The sequence below is a fragment of the Cebus imitator genome, unplaced genomic scaffold, assembly GCF_001604975.1.
Source record: "Cebus imitator isolate Cc_AM_T3 unplaced genomic scaffold, Cebus_imitator-1.0 Scaffold1, whole genome shotgun sequence".
In the NCBI taxonomy this organism is placed as follows: Eukaryota; Metazoa; Chordata; class Mammalia; order Primates; family Cebidae; genus Cebus; species Cebus imitator.
The window spans coordinates 17,530,904-17,549,472 of record NW_016107316.1 but is presented as its reverse complement, the minus strand read 5'-3'; the positions used below and the strand labels follow the sequence as shown (position 1 = coordinate 17,549,472).

Genomic DNA, 18,569 nt, shown 5'->3' with positions numbered 1-18,569 from the left:
TTTGAGATGAAGTCTCACTTTGTCACCCAGGCTAGAGTGCAGTGGTACAATCTCAGCTCACTGCAACCTCCGCCTCCTGGGATCAAGTGATTCTTCTGACTTAGCCTTCCTAGTAGCTGGAACTACAGGTGCTTGCCACCACACTTGGCTAATTTTTTGTATTTTTAATAGAGACAGGGTTTCATCATGTTGGACAGGTTGGTCTTGAACTCCTGACCTCAAGTGATCCACCTGCCTTGGTCTCCCAAAGTGCTGGGATTACAGGCGTGAGCCACTGCGCCTGGCAGATGCTTTTCATATATTATTGGATTCACTTTGCTGATATTTTGTTTAGGACTTTTGCATCTATGTCCATGAAAGAGATTGACTATAATTTTTCTTTTAATATTGTCCTTATGAGATTTTAGAATCAAGGTTATCCCTGCCTCCTAACATAGAAGGAGAAGTAATTCCTCTTTTTTACCTCATTGGAATGAGAGACACCCCTAACACAAAATTCTAAAGGTTTTTGATGTTTTATGCCAGGAACCTGGGACAAAACCAGATTATTCTTTATTATAACAAACACACATATATGAGAGAGAGAAAGAAAGAGAGAGATATTAAGAAATAGGCTCACAAAATTGTCAGGGCTTAACAAACCAGAAATCCTTAGGGCATAACGGAAACTCAGATAAGAGTTGATGTTGCAGTCTTGAGTCCAAAATCAGTCTAGGCTAGGCTAGAAACTCAGGCAAGGATTTCCCATTACAGTCTTGAGGCAGAATTCCTTCCTCTTCAGGAAACCTCAGTCACTGCTCTTAAGGCCTTCAACTGATTGGATGATGCCCACCCACATAATGGACATTAATCTGCTTTAAGGTGTACTAATTCTAAAGGTTAAGCACATCTGAAAACTACTTTCACAACACCTAAACTAGCTTTTGAACAAACAACTTGGCACATAGCTTAGCCAAGTTGACATGAAATTAAGCATCATAATCCTATGTTTTCTGCTGAGAGTTTTATAGTTTTACAGCTCTTATATTTAGGTCTTAGCGTCACTTTGAATTAATTTTTGTAGATGGTGTGAATTAAGAGTCCAACTTCATTCTTTTGCATGTGGCTCTCTAGTTGTCCAAGCACCATTTGAAAGACTGTTATTTTCCTATTGGATAGTCTTGTTACCCTTATAGAAAATTGATTTGTAGATATAAGGGTTTATTTCTAGATTCAATTTGATTTCATAGATCTACATGTTTATCCTTAGGCCAGTACCGCACTGTTTTGATTACTACAGCTTTGTAAGTTTTAAAATCAGGAAGTATGAGTCCTCCAACTTTGTTCTTTTTCCAAGATTATCTTGACTATTCAGGGACCCTTGTAATTCCATATGAATTTTATGACCAGCTTTTTCATTTCTGTCAAAAAGGCTATTGAGATTTTTGATAGGAATTATTCTGACTCTGTAGATTGCTTTGGGGAATATTGCCATTTTACCAATATTAAATATTCCAATCCATGAACAAGCGATGTCTTTCCATTTATTTAGGTCTTCTTTAGTTTTTCAACAATGCTTTGTACCTTTCAGTGTACAATCTTGCACCTCCTTGATTAAATTTATTCCTATTTTATTCTTACGGATGCTAAAAATGGAGTTGGTTTTAATAGGTTTCTTTCAAATATCCTGTATGTAAGATATGTCTTCTGTGGACACAGTTTTACTTATTCCTTTCTAATTTGGATGGCTTTTCTTTTTCTTGCCTAATTGCTGTGGTTAGAACTTCTGTACAATTTTAAACAGATGAGGCTTCACTGGGGCAGTGGTCCTGAATTCTAGAGCCAGTGGGGTGAAGGACCTGCTCTAGTGTCTCTACTGGGCAGGAGTTCCACCCCCAGGGCTTTGCCAGGCCCACACAGCTTTGGGTAGAGGTTGTCTAACCTGTTGAAAGTGAGGCAATGGTCCCTCTTTTCAAAACTGAGGTGGCAGCCCTGATGATCTCTGAATTGCCTTCCAGGTTACTCTTCCCTTGTCTTCAAGAGTAGCATATGATTGTGGTTGAAGAGCTCTATGGTCCCGAACTCCAAAATTCCAGAAGACCAACAGCTTTCCCTCATTCCCTCCCATTTACTGCTTCTTCAGTTCAACCTGGCAGTTTTCCTGCTATGGTGACTAAGTCCATGTTTCACACATATACTGATCCCCTTATCATAGGGTCACTTGGCCACACCTTTAGTGTTCTCTTTGAATACACCTTCTTCTTCTTCTTCTTCTTCTTATTATTTTTTGCAATATGAATAGGCTGAGAATTTTTCAAATCCTTAAATTCTAGTTCTGTTTTGCTCAATAATTCCGTCTTCAAGTCAATTCTCTCTTCTCACATTTTACTATAAACAGGAGAACCAAGGCACTTCTTCAAAACTTTACTTAGGAATCTCATTAGCTAAACATCCAATTTTATGACCCACAAGTTCTACTTTCCATAGAACCCTAGAACATGAACATAATTCAGCTAAATTCTTCACTACTTTACAAGGATCACCATTTCTGTTTCCAATAATATGTTCCTTATTTTCCCTGAGCCCTTGTCAGAATGGTCTTGACTGCGCATATTTCTACCAACATTCTGTTTGTGATTACTTAGATATTCTCTAAAAAGATGGAAGCTTTCTCTACAACTCTCCTCTTTTCTTCCTGAGCCCTCAACAGCATCACCCTTAATAGTTCATTTCTGGCAATGTAGGCTTTTTCTAGCATGCATCTCAAAACTCTTCCACCCTCTACGCATTTTTTGGTGTATGTTGCAGCAGCACCCTCACTTCTTGGTACCAATTTTTATCTTAGTCCATTCAGGTTTCTATAATAAAATATAGACTGTGTGGCTTATTAACAATAGAAACTTCTTTCTCACAGCTCTGGAGGCTGGGAAGTCCAAGATTGGGGTGCCAGCATGGTCAGATTCTGGTGAGGTACTTCTTCTGGGTTGCAGACTGTCAGCTTCTCACTGTGTTTTTACATGGTGGAAAGAGTGAGAGATATCTCTGGAGTGTTTTTTTTTTTTTTGAGACAGAGTCTTTCTCTGTTGCCCAGGCTGGAGTGCAATGACATGATCTCAGCTCACTGGAACCTCCTGCTCCTAGGTTCAAGCAATTTTCATGCCTCAGCCACTTGAATAGCTGGGATTACAGGCATGTCCCACCACACCTAGCTAATTTTTGTATTTTTAGTAGGGACAGGGTTTTGCCATGTTGGCCAGGCTGGTCTCAAACTCCTGGCCTTAAGTGATCCACCCGCCTCAGCTTCCCAAAGTTCTGGGGTTACAGGTGTGAGCCATCGTGCTCAGTCCTCTGGAGAATTTTTTGTAAGGACACTAATTCCATTCAAGAGGGCAACCCCTTCTGACCTAATCACTTCCCAAAGGACCCATCTACTAATACATTTCATTGAGGGTGAGGGTTTAAACAAATGAATATTGGGGGGACATAAACATTGGGTCCATTGCAATGTCCTTTATCCTGCTAAGGAAGTCTCCTTCTATTCCTATTTGGTTATTTTTTTTTTTATCATAAATCATTGTTGGATTATGTCAAATGCTTTTTTCTACATTGATTTATATGATTATGTGAGTTTTTTTCTTCTTTAAGTTATTAATGTGGTAAATTACAATGATTTATTTTCTTATGTTAAAAAACCTTTGCATTTTTGGGAAAAATCCTGTTTTCACTACTTCTATTCAACATTGCTTTGAAAATTCTAGGCAGACCAATTAGGCATACTGTGAATAGTTTGCTTTTCTTTGACTGAAAATTTTCCTATTTCGCCTTATATTTTGAAGGGTGGTTTCGCTAAGTATAAAAGTCTAAGAGCCATGTGCTATGGTTCATGCCTGTAATCCCAGCACTTCAAGGAGCCAAGACAGAGGGATCATTTGAGGCCAGCAGTTTGAGACCAGCTTGGGAAACATACTAAGATCCCATCTCTCCAAAAACCAAAAAAAAGAAAAAAGGGCTGGGTGTGGTGGTATGCACCTGTAGTCCTAGCTACTCAGGAGCCTGAGACAGGATGATTGCTTGAGCCCAAGAGTTTGAGGTTACACTGAGCTATGATTATGCCACTGCACTGCAACTTGGGCAACAGAGAGAGACCTGGTCTCTAAAAGGAAAAAAAAATCTAGGTAGGCAGTTATTTTATTTTAGCACATTAAAGGATGTTATTCTATTGTTTTCTGGCTTCCAATATTCTTAAAAGATATAAAGTGTTCATGTTATTCTTCCTTTGAATATAATGTGTCTTTTAATTTTGCCTGTTAAGATTCATTGTGTGGGTGTTCAGCATTCTGTAATGTACTTAAGTTTAGGTTTTCTTTGTCTTCATGCTGCTTCATAACACTTCTCGCATCTAAGGCTTTCTCAGTTTTGGAAAGCTCTTAGCTATTCCCTTAAAAAAAAATAGACTACATTTTAAAGCCGTTTTTAGGTTCACAGCAAAATTGAGCAGAAAGTACAGAGAGTTACCATATACTCCCTGACTTTTAACTTTCAAATACTGTTTCCACTCGCCTTTCTGTCTGGGACTCCTATGCTGTCTCCCTTTCCTTCTGGGACTCCTATTACTCTGTCGCGTATGTCTATTGGCTCTTGTATCTATTTTCTTTCCATGCTTCATTATGGATATTTTCTTCAGACATTTCTTCAGTTGTGTCTAATCTGTACCCCTTTCTGAGTTCTTTATTTCTTCTCTTCTGTAATTTCCATTAGATTTTTTATTTTTATTTTTTAGTTTTTAGTTCTTTGTCAAAATTATCCATCTTGTCATCTAATTTCTTGTATATTTAAAGCACATATATTTAAAAAACCATGTTTTATTACTCCAATATCTGGATTGCCTATGAATTTGTTTTTATTCCCCAGGTTTATCTCTTAGTCTTCAATCATTCAGTCTTGTCTTCTAATAAGCATGGCAATTTTTGATTTAATACCAGAGAGTTTATATATAAATTTGAAGAGAAAAATTCAAGGTTCTGGATAAAGTTTCTTTCCTCCAGAGAGTAGAGCTATTCTAGCTTCTGGCAGTCATTTAGATTAGGGATCATCTCAATCCAATAAAGGATTGAATTTATCAGAGGCTGAGATTCCATTTTTGAGCCTGGTTTATTTCAGGTTTATTCTTACTCCTCAGTATAGCCCTTTGGGGGTCCCAACTGAAAGCCTGCAATATTTTTTTCTTCATCTATCATTTTTTTCTTCATCTATCCCCATAAAACTGAAATTTCAATTTAGCTGGGCTGATTTACCTCCACTTCCTTTTTCTCTGGGATCTTAGCTCCTCTGGTTTTTGATCCCTTGATATGTCTCTAATGACCTTAAATAGATATTTTAAAACAGGTATTTGTCCAACTTTTCTTGTTGTTTTATTTGAAGGGTTCAAACCACTACTGTAAATTGAAATCCCAAACTGGTGCTTTTTTTCTTTCCATTTTTTCCCTTCTACTAGTTTGGAAGTTATGAACTCTGTTTCTATTCTTTTAGTGGTTACTCGTCAGACTTAAATATATGTACATATCCATTCTTTATTCAGAAATATTTTATCAATGATAATAAGTCCATCCATTTTAGTACTTTGCATTCTTATTAATTTCTGGAAGTAAGATTTGATTCTTTTTTCAAATCTGCTAGATCACTTTTTATGGGCTTCTGTTTCTTACAAATTTATTTATACTTGTATTTTATTTCTTTAAATATAATATGCATAGGGGTTTTCTAATCTACATCTGAGAATTCCAATACCTGACATCTTTGCAGGTTTGTTTTTGTGCTTGTGCTTATTTTTTTAATAATTAACATTTCTGAAATTGGGGTATGTCTTACAATTGATGGTACTTAATAATTTAATTAACAGTGTTTTTTTTTTTTTCATTCTACTAGCATATATATTGATGGTATATTTTATAATCAGTAGCATCTTAAATTTAATAAAATAGAATATTTGCGGGGATTTTGAAGCCTACGATAAAGATTTTCCTCAAAGAGTATTTCATTTACTTTTGACTCTGGCACCATCAGTCCAGGAACATTTTAAATTCATGGCTTGAAGAGTTTTTGGGACAACTCAGTTAATGTGAACTTGAGCTGCCAAATATACAGAAGTGAGCCTGTGGTTATGGCTTCCCAGAGACTTCACCCTAGACCGCTGAACTTCTCAGTGTGAAGGCAACTTTCTTTGCAGTTACCTGAGGTGAGGAGTGAGTGGTAGCTTTGTCATTTTGAGGTTCCATTTGAATGTGGGAGGGTGTTCTACTAGATTAAAAATTTTTTGAGAGGCCAGGCATGGTGGCTAACACCTGTAATCCCAGCACTCTGGGAGACTGAGGTGGGCGGATCACTTGAGGTCAGGAGTTTGAGACCAGCGTGGCCAACATGGTAAAACCCCATCTCTACAAAAAGTACAAAAATTAGCGGGGCAAGATGGTGCATGCCTGTGATCCCAGTTTATCTGGTCATGTGAATCACTTGACCCCGGGAGGCAGAGGTTGCTATGGACTTAGATTGAGCCATTGCACTCCAGCCTGGGTGACAGAGGGAAACTCTAACTAAAAAAAAAAAAAAAATTTTTATTTTTAAATTTGAGACATACTAATGTATACATTTGTGGGATATAATGTGATGGTTTGCTGCATGTTTACATTGTGGATTGACTAAATCAAGTGAATTAACATAGCCATCTTCACTTATCTGTTTTGTGTATGGTAGAAACATTTAAATTCTTCTCTTTTAGCAATTATGCCTATGGTTTATTTTTCTGAAGTTTTTCTTAAGGACTCTGCTTTAGGTCACAAAGATTTACTCTTACCTTTTTTTCTATATTCCAGTCTTACATTTCACATTTTAGTTTTTAATATACTTGTTGTCCACCTCTATATGTGGTATTAGGAAGTGATCCAATTTTATTTTTCTCTATAGTGAGCCAGTTTTCCCATAACCATTTATTTATTTTTCTTTTTTTTCTTTTTTCTTTTTTTTTTACATAGAGATGGAATTTCACCATGTTGGTCATGTTGGTCTCGAACTCCTGACCTCGTGATCCTCCCACCTCGACCTCCTAAAGTGCTGGGATTACAGGCATGAGCCACCGCACCCGGCCTATTTTTTTTTTTAAGACAGGGTGTCACTCTTTCACTCAGGTTGGAGTGCAATGATACCATCTCAGCTCACTGCAACCTCCGCCTCCCAGGCTCAAGTGACCCTCCCACCTAAGCCTCCCGAGTAGCTGGGACCACAGTCATGTGCCACCACGCCTGGCTAATTTTTTGTATTTTTTGTGGAGATGGGGTTTCCCCATATTGCCCAGGCTGGTCTGGAACTCCTGAGCTCAAACAATCTGCCTGCCTTGGCCTCCCAAAGTGCTGGGATTTAGGTGTGAGTCACTGTGCCTGGCTCTCATCACTGTTTGCTAAACAATCATTTTCCCATTGATTTGTGGAACACCCTTTATTATAATAAGTTACCACGTATACATGTTTGTCTCCGAGCTCTCTATCTGTTCCATTGGTCTATTTGTTCCTGTTTTTATTTCCTACAGCTTTGTCTTAGTGTTTTGTGTGTTTGCTGTTTGGTACAGTAAGTCACTCCTTTGCTCTTCTTTTTAAGGTTGATTTAGCTATTAGTAGACCTTTATTTTGTCATATTAATTTTAGAGCATTTAACAAGTTCTTGAAACATTCCAGATGAAATATGAATTGGGAATGCATTAAAATATTATTTAAGCCTGAGCAACATAATGAGAGCTTGTCTCTACAAAAAATAAAAATAAAAAACATTAGCCAGGTGTGGGGTCATGCACCCGTAGTCCCAGCTACGTGGGAGGCTGAGGCAGAATTACTTGAGCCCAGGATGTCGAGGCTGTAGTGAATCATGCCACTGTACTCCAGCCTAGGCAATAGAGCAAGACCCTGTCTCAATAAATAAATAAATAAATAAATAAACTAAAAAAAAATATATATATATGTCTATACACACACACACACACACACACACACACACACACACAATTTAATTTGGCTGGGCGTGGTGGCTCACACCTGTAATCCTAGCACTTTGGGAGGCCAAGGCAGGTGGATCATGAGGTCAGGAATTCAAAACCAGCTTGGCCAACATGGTGAAACCCTGTCTCTACTCAAAATACAAAAATTAGCCAGGGCTGGTGGTGCACACCTGTAGTCCTAGCTACTTGGGCAGTTGAGGCAGGAGAATTGCTTGAACCCAGGACGCGAAGGTTGCAGTGAGCCGAGATCACACCACTGCACTCTAGCCTGGCTGACAGAGCAAGACTGTCTTAAAAAAAATTAATTTGGGGAATAATGACATCTTTGTAATTTCAAGTTATTCCAACCAAGAGCTTGGACTATCTCTCCATTTACTCTTACCCTCTTCTATGTCTTTTATTAGCATTTTATAGTTTTCTACATGGAAGTCTTCTGTATTCTTCGTTTACTTAACACCTTGCTACTTTTATCATTTTTTATTGCTATTGTGAAGAATATCTTTTATTATTTTAAATAATATTTTTATAGTTTTTACTGTAGTAATGTTATTGATATTTGTAAGTCGTTCTGGTATTCAGAAACCTTGGTGAATTATTTTATTATGTCTGATGAAGAATGTCTGATTATCATTTCAACAGCTTTCATACTTACTGGTCTACTCAAATGATCTATTCCTTTTTGCCCAATTTTGGTATCATGTATTTTTTCTAGGAATTTAACTATTTTATCAGAGTTTTCACATTATTAAGTGTACTTATTCAAACTGTTTTCTTCTTCCTCCTCTCTCTCTCTCTTTTCTCTTTCTTTCTTTTATTCATTCATTCATTCTTTCTCTTTTTTCTGACAGCATCCTGCTGTGTCACTCAGGCTGGAGAGTGCAGTGGCAGGATCCCAGCTCACTGCACTCACTGCAGCCTTCACCTCCTGGGCTCAAGAGATCCTCCTACCTGAGCCACCCAAGTATCTGGGACCACAGGCATACACCATCACACCCGGCTAATTTTTTTTTTTTTTTTTTTTGAGACAGACTCTTGCTCTGTTGCCCAGGTTGGAGTGCAGTGAAATGATCTTGGCTCACTGCAACCTTCACCTCCCGGGTTCAAGTGATTTTCCTGCCTCAGCCTCCTGAGTAGTTGGGATTACAGGCATGCACCACCATGCATGGCTGATTTTTGTGTTTTTAGTAAAGATGGGGTTTTACCATGTTGGCCAGGCTGGTCTGGAACTCCCAACCCCAAGTGATCTGTCTGTCTCAGCTTCCCAAAGTGCTGGGATTACAGGTGTGAGCCACCGTGCCTGGCCACCCCGGCTAATTTTTTATAATTATTTTTTATTTTTTGTAGAAACAGGGTCTCACATGTTGCCCAGGCTGATCTCAAACTCCTGGGCACAAGGGTTCCTCCTGCCTCAGCCTCCCAAAATGCTGGATTATGGTCATCAGCCACTGCACCTGACCACTTCTACTTCTTTTTAATTTCCAAGGAGATTCACATTTACTTTCATCTTTTACCCTAAAGCATTACCAACCCAGGTTCACTCCACTTTTATTTTCAGTTCGAGAGTTCCTTGTTACACAGTGGGTTTAATTAGAATGCCGAGCCAGTTTGAGTATAGACTCATGGTTAAAATTCTCAGAGAAGGGTTTGTTTTTTTTTTTCCCCCACCTAGAGTACAGATTTTCTTGTGATGGGCAGATTTTTTCCTAGCCACCTTTCCACTAAACATGTGGCACTTTGAGAATTCTGACTTTTTCCCAGGGCCTCTATTTCAAATACACACTTCTCATGGGCCTTGTCTTTTGCTCCTACTTTGTTGTTAACCCAAATCCCTTCTGACTGACGCTACAAATGATGTAGGGCATTGAAATATCAGATGATTTTCCACTCACGTTTTTCACTTTTCTCCTTATTTTTGGCCTGTAACGATTTCCCTTACTCTTTTTTGAGAAGCTTAATTCGGTATTAAAAGGCTGCTGTGCTGGGAGTGGTGGCTCACGCCTGTAATCCCAGCTAGCACTTTGGGAGGCCGAGGCAGGCGGATCACCTGAGGTCAGGAGTTTGAGACCAGCCTGGCCAATGAGGCAAAACCCCGTTTCTACTAAAAATACAAAAATTAGCCAGGCATGGTGCCACATGCCTGTAATCCCAGCTACTCGGGAGGCTGCGGCAGGAGAATTGCTTGAACCCAGGAGGTGGAAGTTGCAGTGAGCCGAGATCACGCCACTGCACTCCAGCCTACGTGACAGAACAAGACTCTGTCTCAAAAAAAATTTATTTTACTTGAAATGGTAACAAATGTCATTACTGCCTTTAAAATGACCTGGAACATTTTGCAAAAACCCTGGGAGTTTTTGAACTATAGAATAAAATTAAAATTTTACCATTAGGCATAACCTGGCTTCCATCTACCTTGTCAGCCTAGCATCTCCCACTACTTAGCAAAAGTGCACCTGACCTTCATGACATGCTGAACTCAGGGAGGTTCCCACTTGCCTGAAATACTTTTTCTTCACCTGAAAGTCTTGTGCTGATTCTTTAAACTCCAGTACAAATGCAACTTCTTGAGTAATCCTTCCCTTCTGTCTTAGGAAGTTAATCACTATCCTCTATATTTCCTGACATTTATGTTTGTTACAGTATTTATATATGGTTATGGGTGCCAATTCTATCAATATCTGATACATGAGATGTATCAATATCTGATATCTAAAAGGTGAGATGTGCTATCAATAAAGTCTCTAACCTAGAACATAATCTGATTTTCTTTTTGTGCTTCTCTAGACTTCAAAGCACCATAGATGGAAAAAGATCCAGAAATTAACAGGTTAGAATGATTCTATTCTTTACTCTTCAGTTCCAGGTTAATGACAGACCAATTATGGGTCTGCCTTATGACTCTAGCCTTAAATAGCAGGTGGAGGGAGGTTGAAAAAGAGGATGTAGCTCCTGTCTGTCGGCCCCGGAGCACGAGTTGTGAAGGGATCCACTTGCGTGCGGAATCCCTCAGAACCATGGCGTCCCTTTCCCTTACACCTGTTAACATCTTCAAGGCAGGAGCTGATGAAGAGAGAGCAGAGACAGCTCGTCTGTCTTCTTTTATTGGTGCCATCGCCATTGGAGACTTGGTAAAGAGCACCTTGGGACCCAAAGGCATGGACAAAATTCTTCTAAGCAGTGGACGAGATGCCTCTCTTATGGTAACCAATGATGGTGCCGCTATTCTAAAAAACATTGGTGTTGACAATCCAGCAGCTAAAGTTTTAGCTGATATGTCAAGGGTTCAAGATGATGAAGTTGGTGACGGCACTACCTCTGTTACCGTTTTAGCAGCAGAATTATTAAGGGAAGCAGAATCTTTAATTGCAAAAAAGATTCATCCACAGACCATCATAGCGGGTTGGAGAGAAGCCACAAAGCCTGCAAGAGAGGCTCTGTTGAGTTCTGCAGTTGATCATGGTTCCGATGAAGTTAAATTCCGTCAAGATTTAATGAATATTGCGGGCACAACGTTATCCTCAAAACTTCTTACTCATCACAAAGACCACTTTACGAAATTAGCTGTAGAAGCGGTTCTCAGACTGAAAGGCTCTGGCAACCTGGAGGCAATTCATATTATCAAGAAGCTAGGAGGAAGTTTGGCAGATTCCTATTTAGATGAAGGCTTTCTGTTGGATAAGAAAATTGGAGTAAATCAACCAAAACGAATTGAAAATGCTAAAATTCTTATTGCAAATACTGGTATGGATACAGACAAAATAAAGATATTTGGTTCCCGGGTAAGAGTTGATTCTACAGCAAAGGTTGCAGAAATAGAACATGCAGAAAAGGAAAAAATGAAGGAGAAAGTTGAACGTATTCTTAAGCATGGAATAAATTGCTTCATTAACAGGCAGTTAATTTATAATTATCCTGAACAGCTCTTCGGTGCTGCTGGTGTCATGGCTATTGAGCATGCAGATTTTGCAGGTGTGGAATGCCTAGCTCTGGTCACATGTGGTGAAATTGCCTCTACCTTTGATCACCCAGAATTGGTAAAGCTTGGAAGTTGCAAACTTATTGAGGAAGTCATGATTGGAGAAGACAAACTCATTCACTTTTCTGGGGTTGCCCTTGGTGAGGCTTGTACTGTTGTTTTATGTGGTGCCACTCAACAAATTTTAGATGAAGCTGAAAGATCTTTGCATGACGCTCTTTGTGTTCTTGCACAAACTGTAAAGGACTCTAGAACAGTTTATGGAGGAGGCTGTTCGGAGATGTTGATGGCTCATGCTGTGACACAGCTTGCCAATAGAACACCAGGCAAAGAAGCTGTTGCAATGGAGTCTTATGCTAAAGCACTGAGAACGTTGCCAACCGTCATAGCTGACAACGCAGGCTATGACAGTGCAGACCTAGTGGCACAGCTCAGAGCTGCTCACAGTGAAGGCAATACCACTGCTGGACTGGATATGAGGGAAGGCACCATTGGAGATATGGCTCTCCTGGGTATAACAGAAAGTTTTCAAGTAAAGCGTCAAGTTCTTCTAAGTGCAGCTGAAGCAGCAGAGGTGATTCTGCGTGTGGACAACATCATCAAAGCGGCACCCAGGAAACGTGTCCCTGATCACCACCCTTGTTAAGCATTCCCATGTGCTGTTGATCACTGGACCAGTTTCTAGCAAAGTTGTGTTTGAAAGATAGCCTCTTAAAGAAGACAGTGCAATCTGTTTATCGGTGCCCATTATATCCTTAAATTTGGACATTTAGCTGACCTTCTCTTTTAACATGGGTCTAATTTATTTGCCACGTAATTTTCCATACAAATCACTTGATTTAAAAGTTCATTTCTCATACTGTGCATTAAAATAAAAATTTGAACAATTAAAAAAAAAAAGAAAAAGAGGATGTAAATGGAAGAAGTGTGCTTCTTCTAGCATCTCCATGTCTAAAGAGATGTATGTTAATCTGTCATAAGATTAGAAAAAAAAAAGAGCTGTATCTATACAGCTCCATGGTTCCTTTCCTCATGCTTCCTCTCCTCAGCTCCTTTTGTTCAAATCCCAAGGAATTGGGGAGGAAACTTGGTGAGATTATAAAATGGACAAAGGTTAACTACTAAGAGTTTGGTGAGGGAAGTTTCCCTGTCTTTTTTCCCCCACCATAGATACTGGATAGACTCCTTTGGAGGAAAAGATATGTATTGTGGCCTCTCTTTCCCCTACTCCCACTGCTTATTACTATGATTATTCCTATTCTTCCCAATGTATATAGCTTACATGTACTGTATGATGAAGGCAGCATGTATGATGGAAGCAGTGTAGCTTTTTGAAAAATGTTGAGATGGGTTAAGTCTGAGATCTACCACTAATTAGCTTCATGATCTTGGGCATAACTTCATCTTTATTTCCTTATTTGCAAAAAGAGGGGGTTGGATGAAATGATGTCAATAATCATGATGTTGATAGATTCTTCACCTCTTCTCCCAGATCCACAGTGGGAAGAAACCCTCAGGATGGCTTGCACGGAAGCTAACCTGACGTGGTGAGTAAAGCCTGTCTTCAGCCAATTCTACTGATAAACTCTGTGAAAGTTAGAAATAAAGTACCTGGTACCCTGTTTTACTTTCTTCACTATGATAGCTTTCTCTTTTCTAAGTTAAATCTCTTACTGTTTTCCTTACTGGTATTTTAATGAGACTTCAATTACATTGACATACAATGTTGCATCCAGTGTTTCAGAACTCCCTGGGGACTGGACCCAGGACTATATACTCTGGTCAATGGAGCGGAGTCTTCAACAGATCTTCCGACACCTGGAAAGCACAAGGTCAGGCATTGTAGTTTCTGGGTGAGGACTGAAGGTGGTAGAGGTTTTAAAAAGGAGGAAGGAAGGGGAGGAAGGAGGGAGGGACAGAGTTCATTTTGTCTGTGGAGGAAATTCAAAGTTCAAACTGGTCGAAGGGTCATTTCTGGGTGGAATGGGAACAGTTTCCTCCCTTTGTCCTGGTAGAGGAATTCTTTCTATAAGTAACTGATGTTGGGGAAAGAAACTTTTTTTTTTTTTCCCAATTCTCCTTCAGGCCAAAAATATTTTGCATTTGAAATGACCAATTTTTTCCTTTTCCTATTTCAATGCAAACTGAAACAATTTTCTTTATTTCTTAGATCAAGGCTTATGGAACAGGATTTGTCTGAACCACAGGATACAATTTCTTCCTCTACCTCCTCTGTTCTTGTGGCTCAGAAGACTGTTCTACGCTGTTGTGACTATAAGAAAGCAACACATTCTACTGACCACAGCATCTCCTTTAGATCACCATGCAGTAACTCCAGTCTGTGTCATCTTCCTGTCTTTTCTGAAGGAACAACTTGGGAATACCAGAGCCATAGTTTACCTATTTCCCACAAAAGGCAGTCATCTGTATTCAGGAACCAAGGCACAACCCTGTCTCCTTTTAAGCTATCAGAGCCCCAGAAATCAAAACTTTTTCAGAATTTGACAGATCTTTCACCCTTACAATCTCAGAGCTCTTTCATCAACTCTATTTCCGAACCTCTAAATATCTGCAAACAAAAAAGGAAAAAAAAAGAAGAGAGAAGGAGCAAGAGTCATTTGACATCAGATCATGAGCCAAATTCTGTTTCCAAGGAGAGACCACAACTTCCAAGGTGGGCTCCGTTCAAGCTCTCTCCTTCGGTCAGACGGGAGCTAGAAGGACATATGTCTGAGAAGGTTTTCGCTTTGCAGCAGCAAACAGTACCTTTACCTGTGAGGAAATCATGGGCAATGCTCAATTATTTAACTGAAGTACAAAGAGGAGTTGCTGAATCAAATAAACTCCAAACTCGGTTATCTATGCCCAATCATCAAAACACTGAGCAAAATATTAACAAAAATTCCCCAGACCTTCCATCATTTCCGCTTCTTGTGAATGCTGAAGTGGGATCTGGAACAAATAGCACAGAAACAAAACTTTCACAGTCACTTATCTCAGGCAAGCAGTTACAGCCTGGGGATGGCCCCCAAATCCTTGGATCCAAGCCTTTAGTTACATCAGCGGGCACTCTACCTCCAAGAAGCTTAGGAGTTAATGTAATTCAAGAGGAAACTGCTTTACTGAAGAAAGAGCCAAAACACATACTAGAGCTTAGTATAGAGAAGAGGGTCATAGGTTTTCCAGAAAAGAGGATACAGCAGCACAAGACACAAGTGACTAATGTGGATTTGACACCAAGTCTACCATATCAAGTCAAGGACAGCATAAAGGTAACTCCATTGGCATTACTTCGGGTCATGGATTCAATGGGGATGATCCCAGGATCACATTCAGAATCCGTGGGTTTGTTCCCACAGCTGCCAAGTCAAGTTGTGAAACCAATGGAAACTATGAAAACAATGAGTATAACCCCCAAACCACCAAATCAAGTCATTCAGTCGATGGAGGCAGCCCCAAGGCCAAAGCACCAAGTTGTGGAATCAGAGAGGATGGCCACAAGATTACTGAATCAAGTCACAGATAATAAGAAAGTAACTCCTATAGCACTGCTTCAAGTTATGGATTCTATGGGGATGATTAACAAGTCACATCCACATATAGAATCAGTGGGAATGACTCCAACACCACATCATCAAGCCATAGAGTCAGTGAAGATGAACACATTATTGAACTATCAAGTCACAAAACCAGAGGAGATGAATCTAAGGCCACAATGTGCAGTTATGGAAACTGTGGAAATGATGCCAGGGCCACAGCATAAAGTCATGGAATCAGTTGGCATGACCTCAGGATCACAAAGTCAAGTCATGGAACAAGGAAAGACTATTCCAGGGCCAATATGTCAAGACACAAAATCATCAGAAGTGATCTCGGCACCATTACATGAAGTCATGGATTATGTGAGAGTAACTCCAGTAGCACTATTACAAGCCATGGATTCCATGGGGATAGTTCCACCAGCACAGCCACATGTTACAGAATCTAGGGGTTTGACCCCAGGTTCACAGTTGCAAGGTAGAAGATCTGTTCATCTGGTCTTACCACCAGAGTTTCAAGATATAAACACTGTGGAGCTGACACTAAGACCACCAACGGAAGACACAAAATCTGTGGAGTTGGCCCCAAAGCCATGGTTACAAAATGTTAGATCTGAGAAGATAGCCCCAGTACTATTGTTTGAAGATGTGAAAACTCCCCAAATGGTAGAATGTAGGAGGCTAATTCCTGAGACACATGTGCAAGGTATGAAATATGGGGAATTGGCCCAAGGGACAGAACTTCAGGCAGTAAAAGCTGTAGAGATGAGCCCCAAACCAAATCACCAAGCCACAGAGCCTGAAAGATTGACCCCATGGCGTCAAGCCTCAGAATCTTTAGAGATGATCTCAGAGCCAGGTTATCAAGGAAAAGAAGCAAAGTTGACTTCTGACACTTGTCACCAAGTGGAAAAATCTATTGGGTTGACCCAACCATCTTTAGGAACTACCCCTGGGCCACTGAGCCAAACTTTAGAATCTGTGGAGATGAGCTCAGTGTCATTCCAAGACACTCTTAAGACAGTGGACCAACTTGGAAAAGCAATGAGGGAAACTGCATTATCACAACACACAACAAAAGAATCTCTGGATTTGATACCAGGGTCAGAGATACAAAGTGTGAAATCAGAGGTGTTGACCACAGAGCCACAGTCTCATGATATGAAGTTTGTTCATTGCAATCTAGGGCCATGTTCAGAAGTTACTGAGTTGTCAGAGACACCCTCCACGTCAGATTATAAAGACACAGAAACTGTGGGGTTGGCATTGTCTCAAGTTGGTAAGACCTGGGGGGTTATCCCAGTACCACTAGATTCAGTAACAGGAGTTTTGGAGTTGACTCTGGGGCCAGGCATGCAATATGAGAAATCAGAGCCACTACTGCAAAATTTGAAATCTGCGGAGTTAACCAGTGAGTCATCTCCATTAGTGATAGGATCTAAAAAGTTGATTACAGAACCAAAACCACATGTTATTGACCTGACCCCAGGGCCACAGGTCCAGGGAGGAAAGTCTATGCAGTTGGATCTAGAGTCACAGTTGCAAGGTGTGAAACATGTGAATTTAATCCAACAGTCAACTACAGGATTGGTAGCATCAGAGGAGATGATACCCGTGCTACTGCTACAAAGTATGCCATTGGAGGATTTGGCTAAGAGGGCAGAGGTCCAAGATGTAAACTCTGTGTATTTAAATCTAGGCCCATGTCAGCCAAGTGTCAAATCTTCTGGATTGACCCCAGGGCCACAGTTGCAAAGTGTCAGATTTTCAAAGGTATTTCCAGGGCCACTTCTTCAAGGAGAAAAACCTGTAGATTTAATCTCACGACCCCTACATTATGGTGTGAAATCTGATGAATTGACCTCAGATTCCCCAGTTCAGGACATCAGATCATCAGATTTTATCCCAGAGCTAAGACCTCAAAGTGTCAAATTTGTACAGTTGACTCCAGAACCACAACCTCAAGGTGTGAAATCTGTGGAACTAAACCCAGGACTAGGCTTGCAAGATGTCAGATTTTCTGATTTGATCCCAGGGTCAAAGCATCAAGGTTTCCAACATATGCAGCTGACACCAGGAGCTCAGCCTGAAGATATAAAGTCTCTAGGTTTTGTGCCGGAGTCATCTTTGCAGTTAAGCCAAGGGCCATATGTTGAAGACGTGAAATCTGTTCTGTCTACTGAAGGATCACAGTTTCACAGTATGAAATCTGTGAAATTGACCTTAGAACTACCATTTCAAAGTGTGAAATCTGAGGAAGTAAACTTAGGGCCTTGGCAGCAATATCTCAAATTTTCTGAATTGACTTCAAGGCCAAAGCTGCAAGGTATCAAATTTGGGGATCAAACTCCAGGATCAGTGTTTCATAGTGTGAATTCTGTAGAGGTGGTTCCAGAGTTAGGGCTGCAAGATTCCACATTAGCAACGATGTTTCAAGGAGCTCAAAGTATGAAACAGGAAGGGCTTAACCCAGAGCTGCAGCTACGAGATGTCAAAATTTTTGATTTAGTACCAGGAACTCAACCTCAGGGTGTGAAATCTTTAGAGTTAAACTCAGGGCCACAGCTACAATGTGTACAATTTTTAGAGTTGACCCCAGGGCCAAAGATACAAGGGATACCGCCTATGGCAATGGTTCCAGGGCCAGAGGGGCAAGGGGTTAAGCCTGAGTTGTTAGTACCAGAGCCACTGTTTCAAGATGTAAAATATGTAGTAGGCAATCAAGTGCCAAGCCTTGAAGTTGAAGCTTCCGGTAAATTAGTCTCAGAGCCACAAATGCCAGGTGCAGAATCCATGGAGTTGACTCTGGGGCCACAGTTGCCCAGTGTAAATCATTCTGAGTTAACTAGAAAACCGCAGTTACAAGATATGATATCTTCTGGATTGATAGAAGGACCACAGTTCCAAGATGTAAATCCTGTGGAGGAGAGTCCAGTCTTAAAACTTCAAGGTTTCAGATCTGAAAAGCTAACCCCAAAACCACAGCTAGAAGGTGTGAAATCTGTGGAATTAATCCCAGGGCTACATTTGGGAGATG

General features: G+C 40.2%; 2 protein-coding genes across 2 annotated transcripts in view; both read left to right on the top strand.

The window, feature by feature from the left end:
* The window catches only part of LOC108301632, a 480,010-nt gene that overhangs the window by 450,779 nt on the left and 10,662 nt on the right, over positions 1 to 18,569 (top strand). The window contains exons 11-14 of the mRNA XM_037737919.1: positions 10,802 to 10,844; positions 13,486 to 13,540; positions 13,730 to 13,825; positions 14,164 to 17,505. Coding sequence (XP_037593847.1) covers positions 10,802 to 10,844; positions 13,486 to 13,540; positions 13,730 to 13,825; positions 14,164 to 17,505 — 3,536 coding nt within the window. The remainder of the gene's footprint in view (positions 1 to 10,801; positions 10,845 to 13,485; positions 13,541 to 13,729; positions 13,826 to 14,163; positions 17,506 to 18,569) is intronic.
* LOC108301303 (T-complex protein 1 subunit beta) lies at positions 10,947 to 12,899 on the top strand. The gene has a single exon (XM_017524432.2). The coding sequence runs from the start codon at positions 11,032 to 11,034 to the stop codon at positions 12,637 to 12,639; it is 1,608 nt and encodes a 535-aa protein (XP_017379921.1). The 5' UTR covers positions 10,947 to 11,031; the 3' UTR covers positions 12,640 to 12,899.

Bases quoted from the DNA above. Each gene is read 5' to 3' on its own strand.
- LOC108301303 (XM_017524432.2), top strand. From the start codon at position 11,032: ATGGCGTCCCTTTCCCTTACACCTGTTAACATCTTCAAGGCAGGAGCT.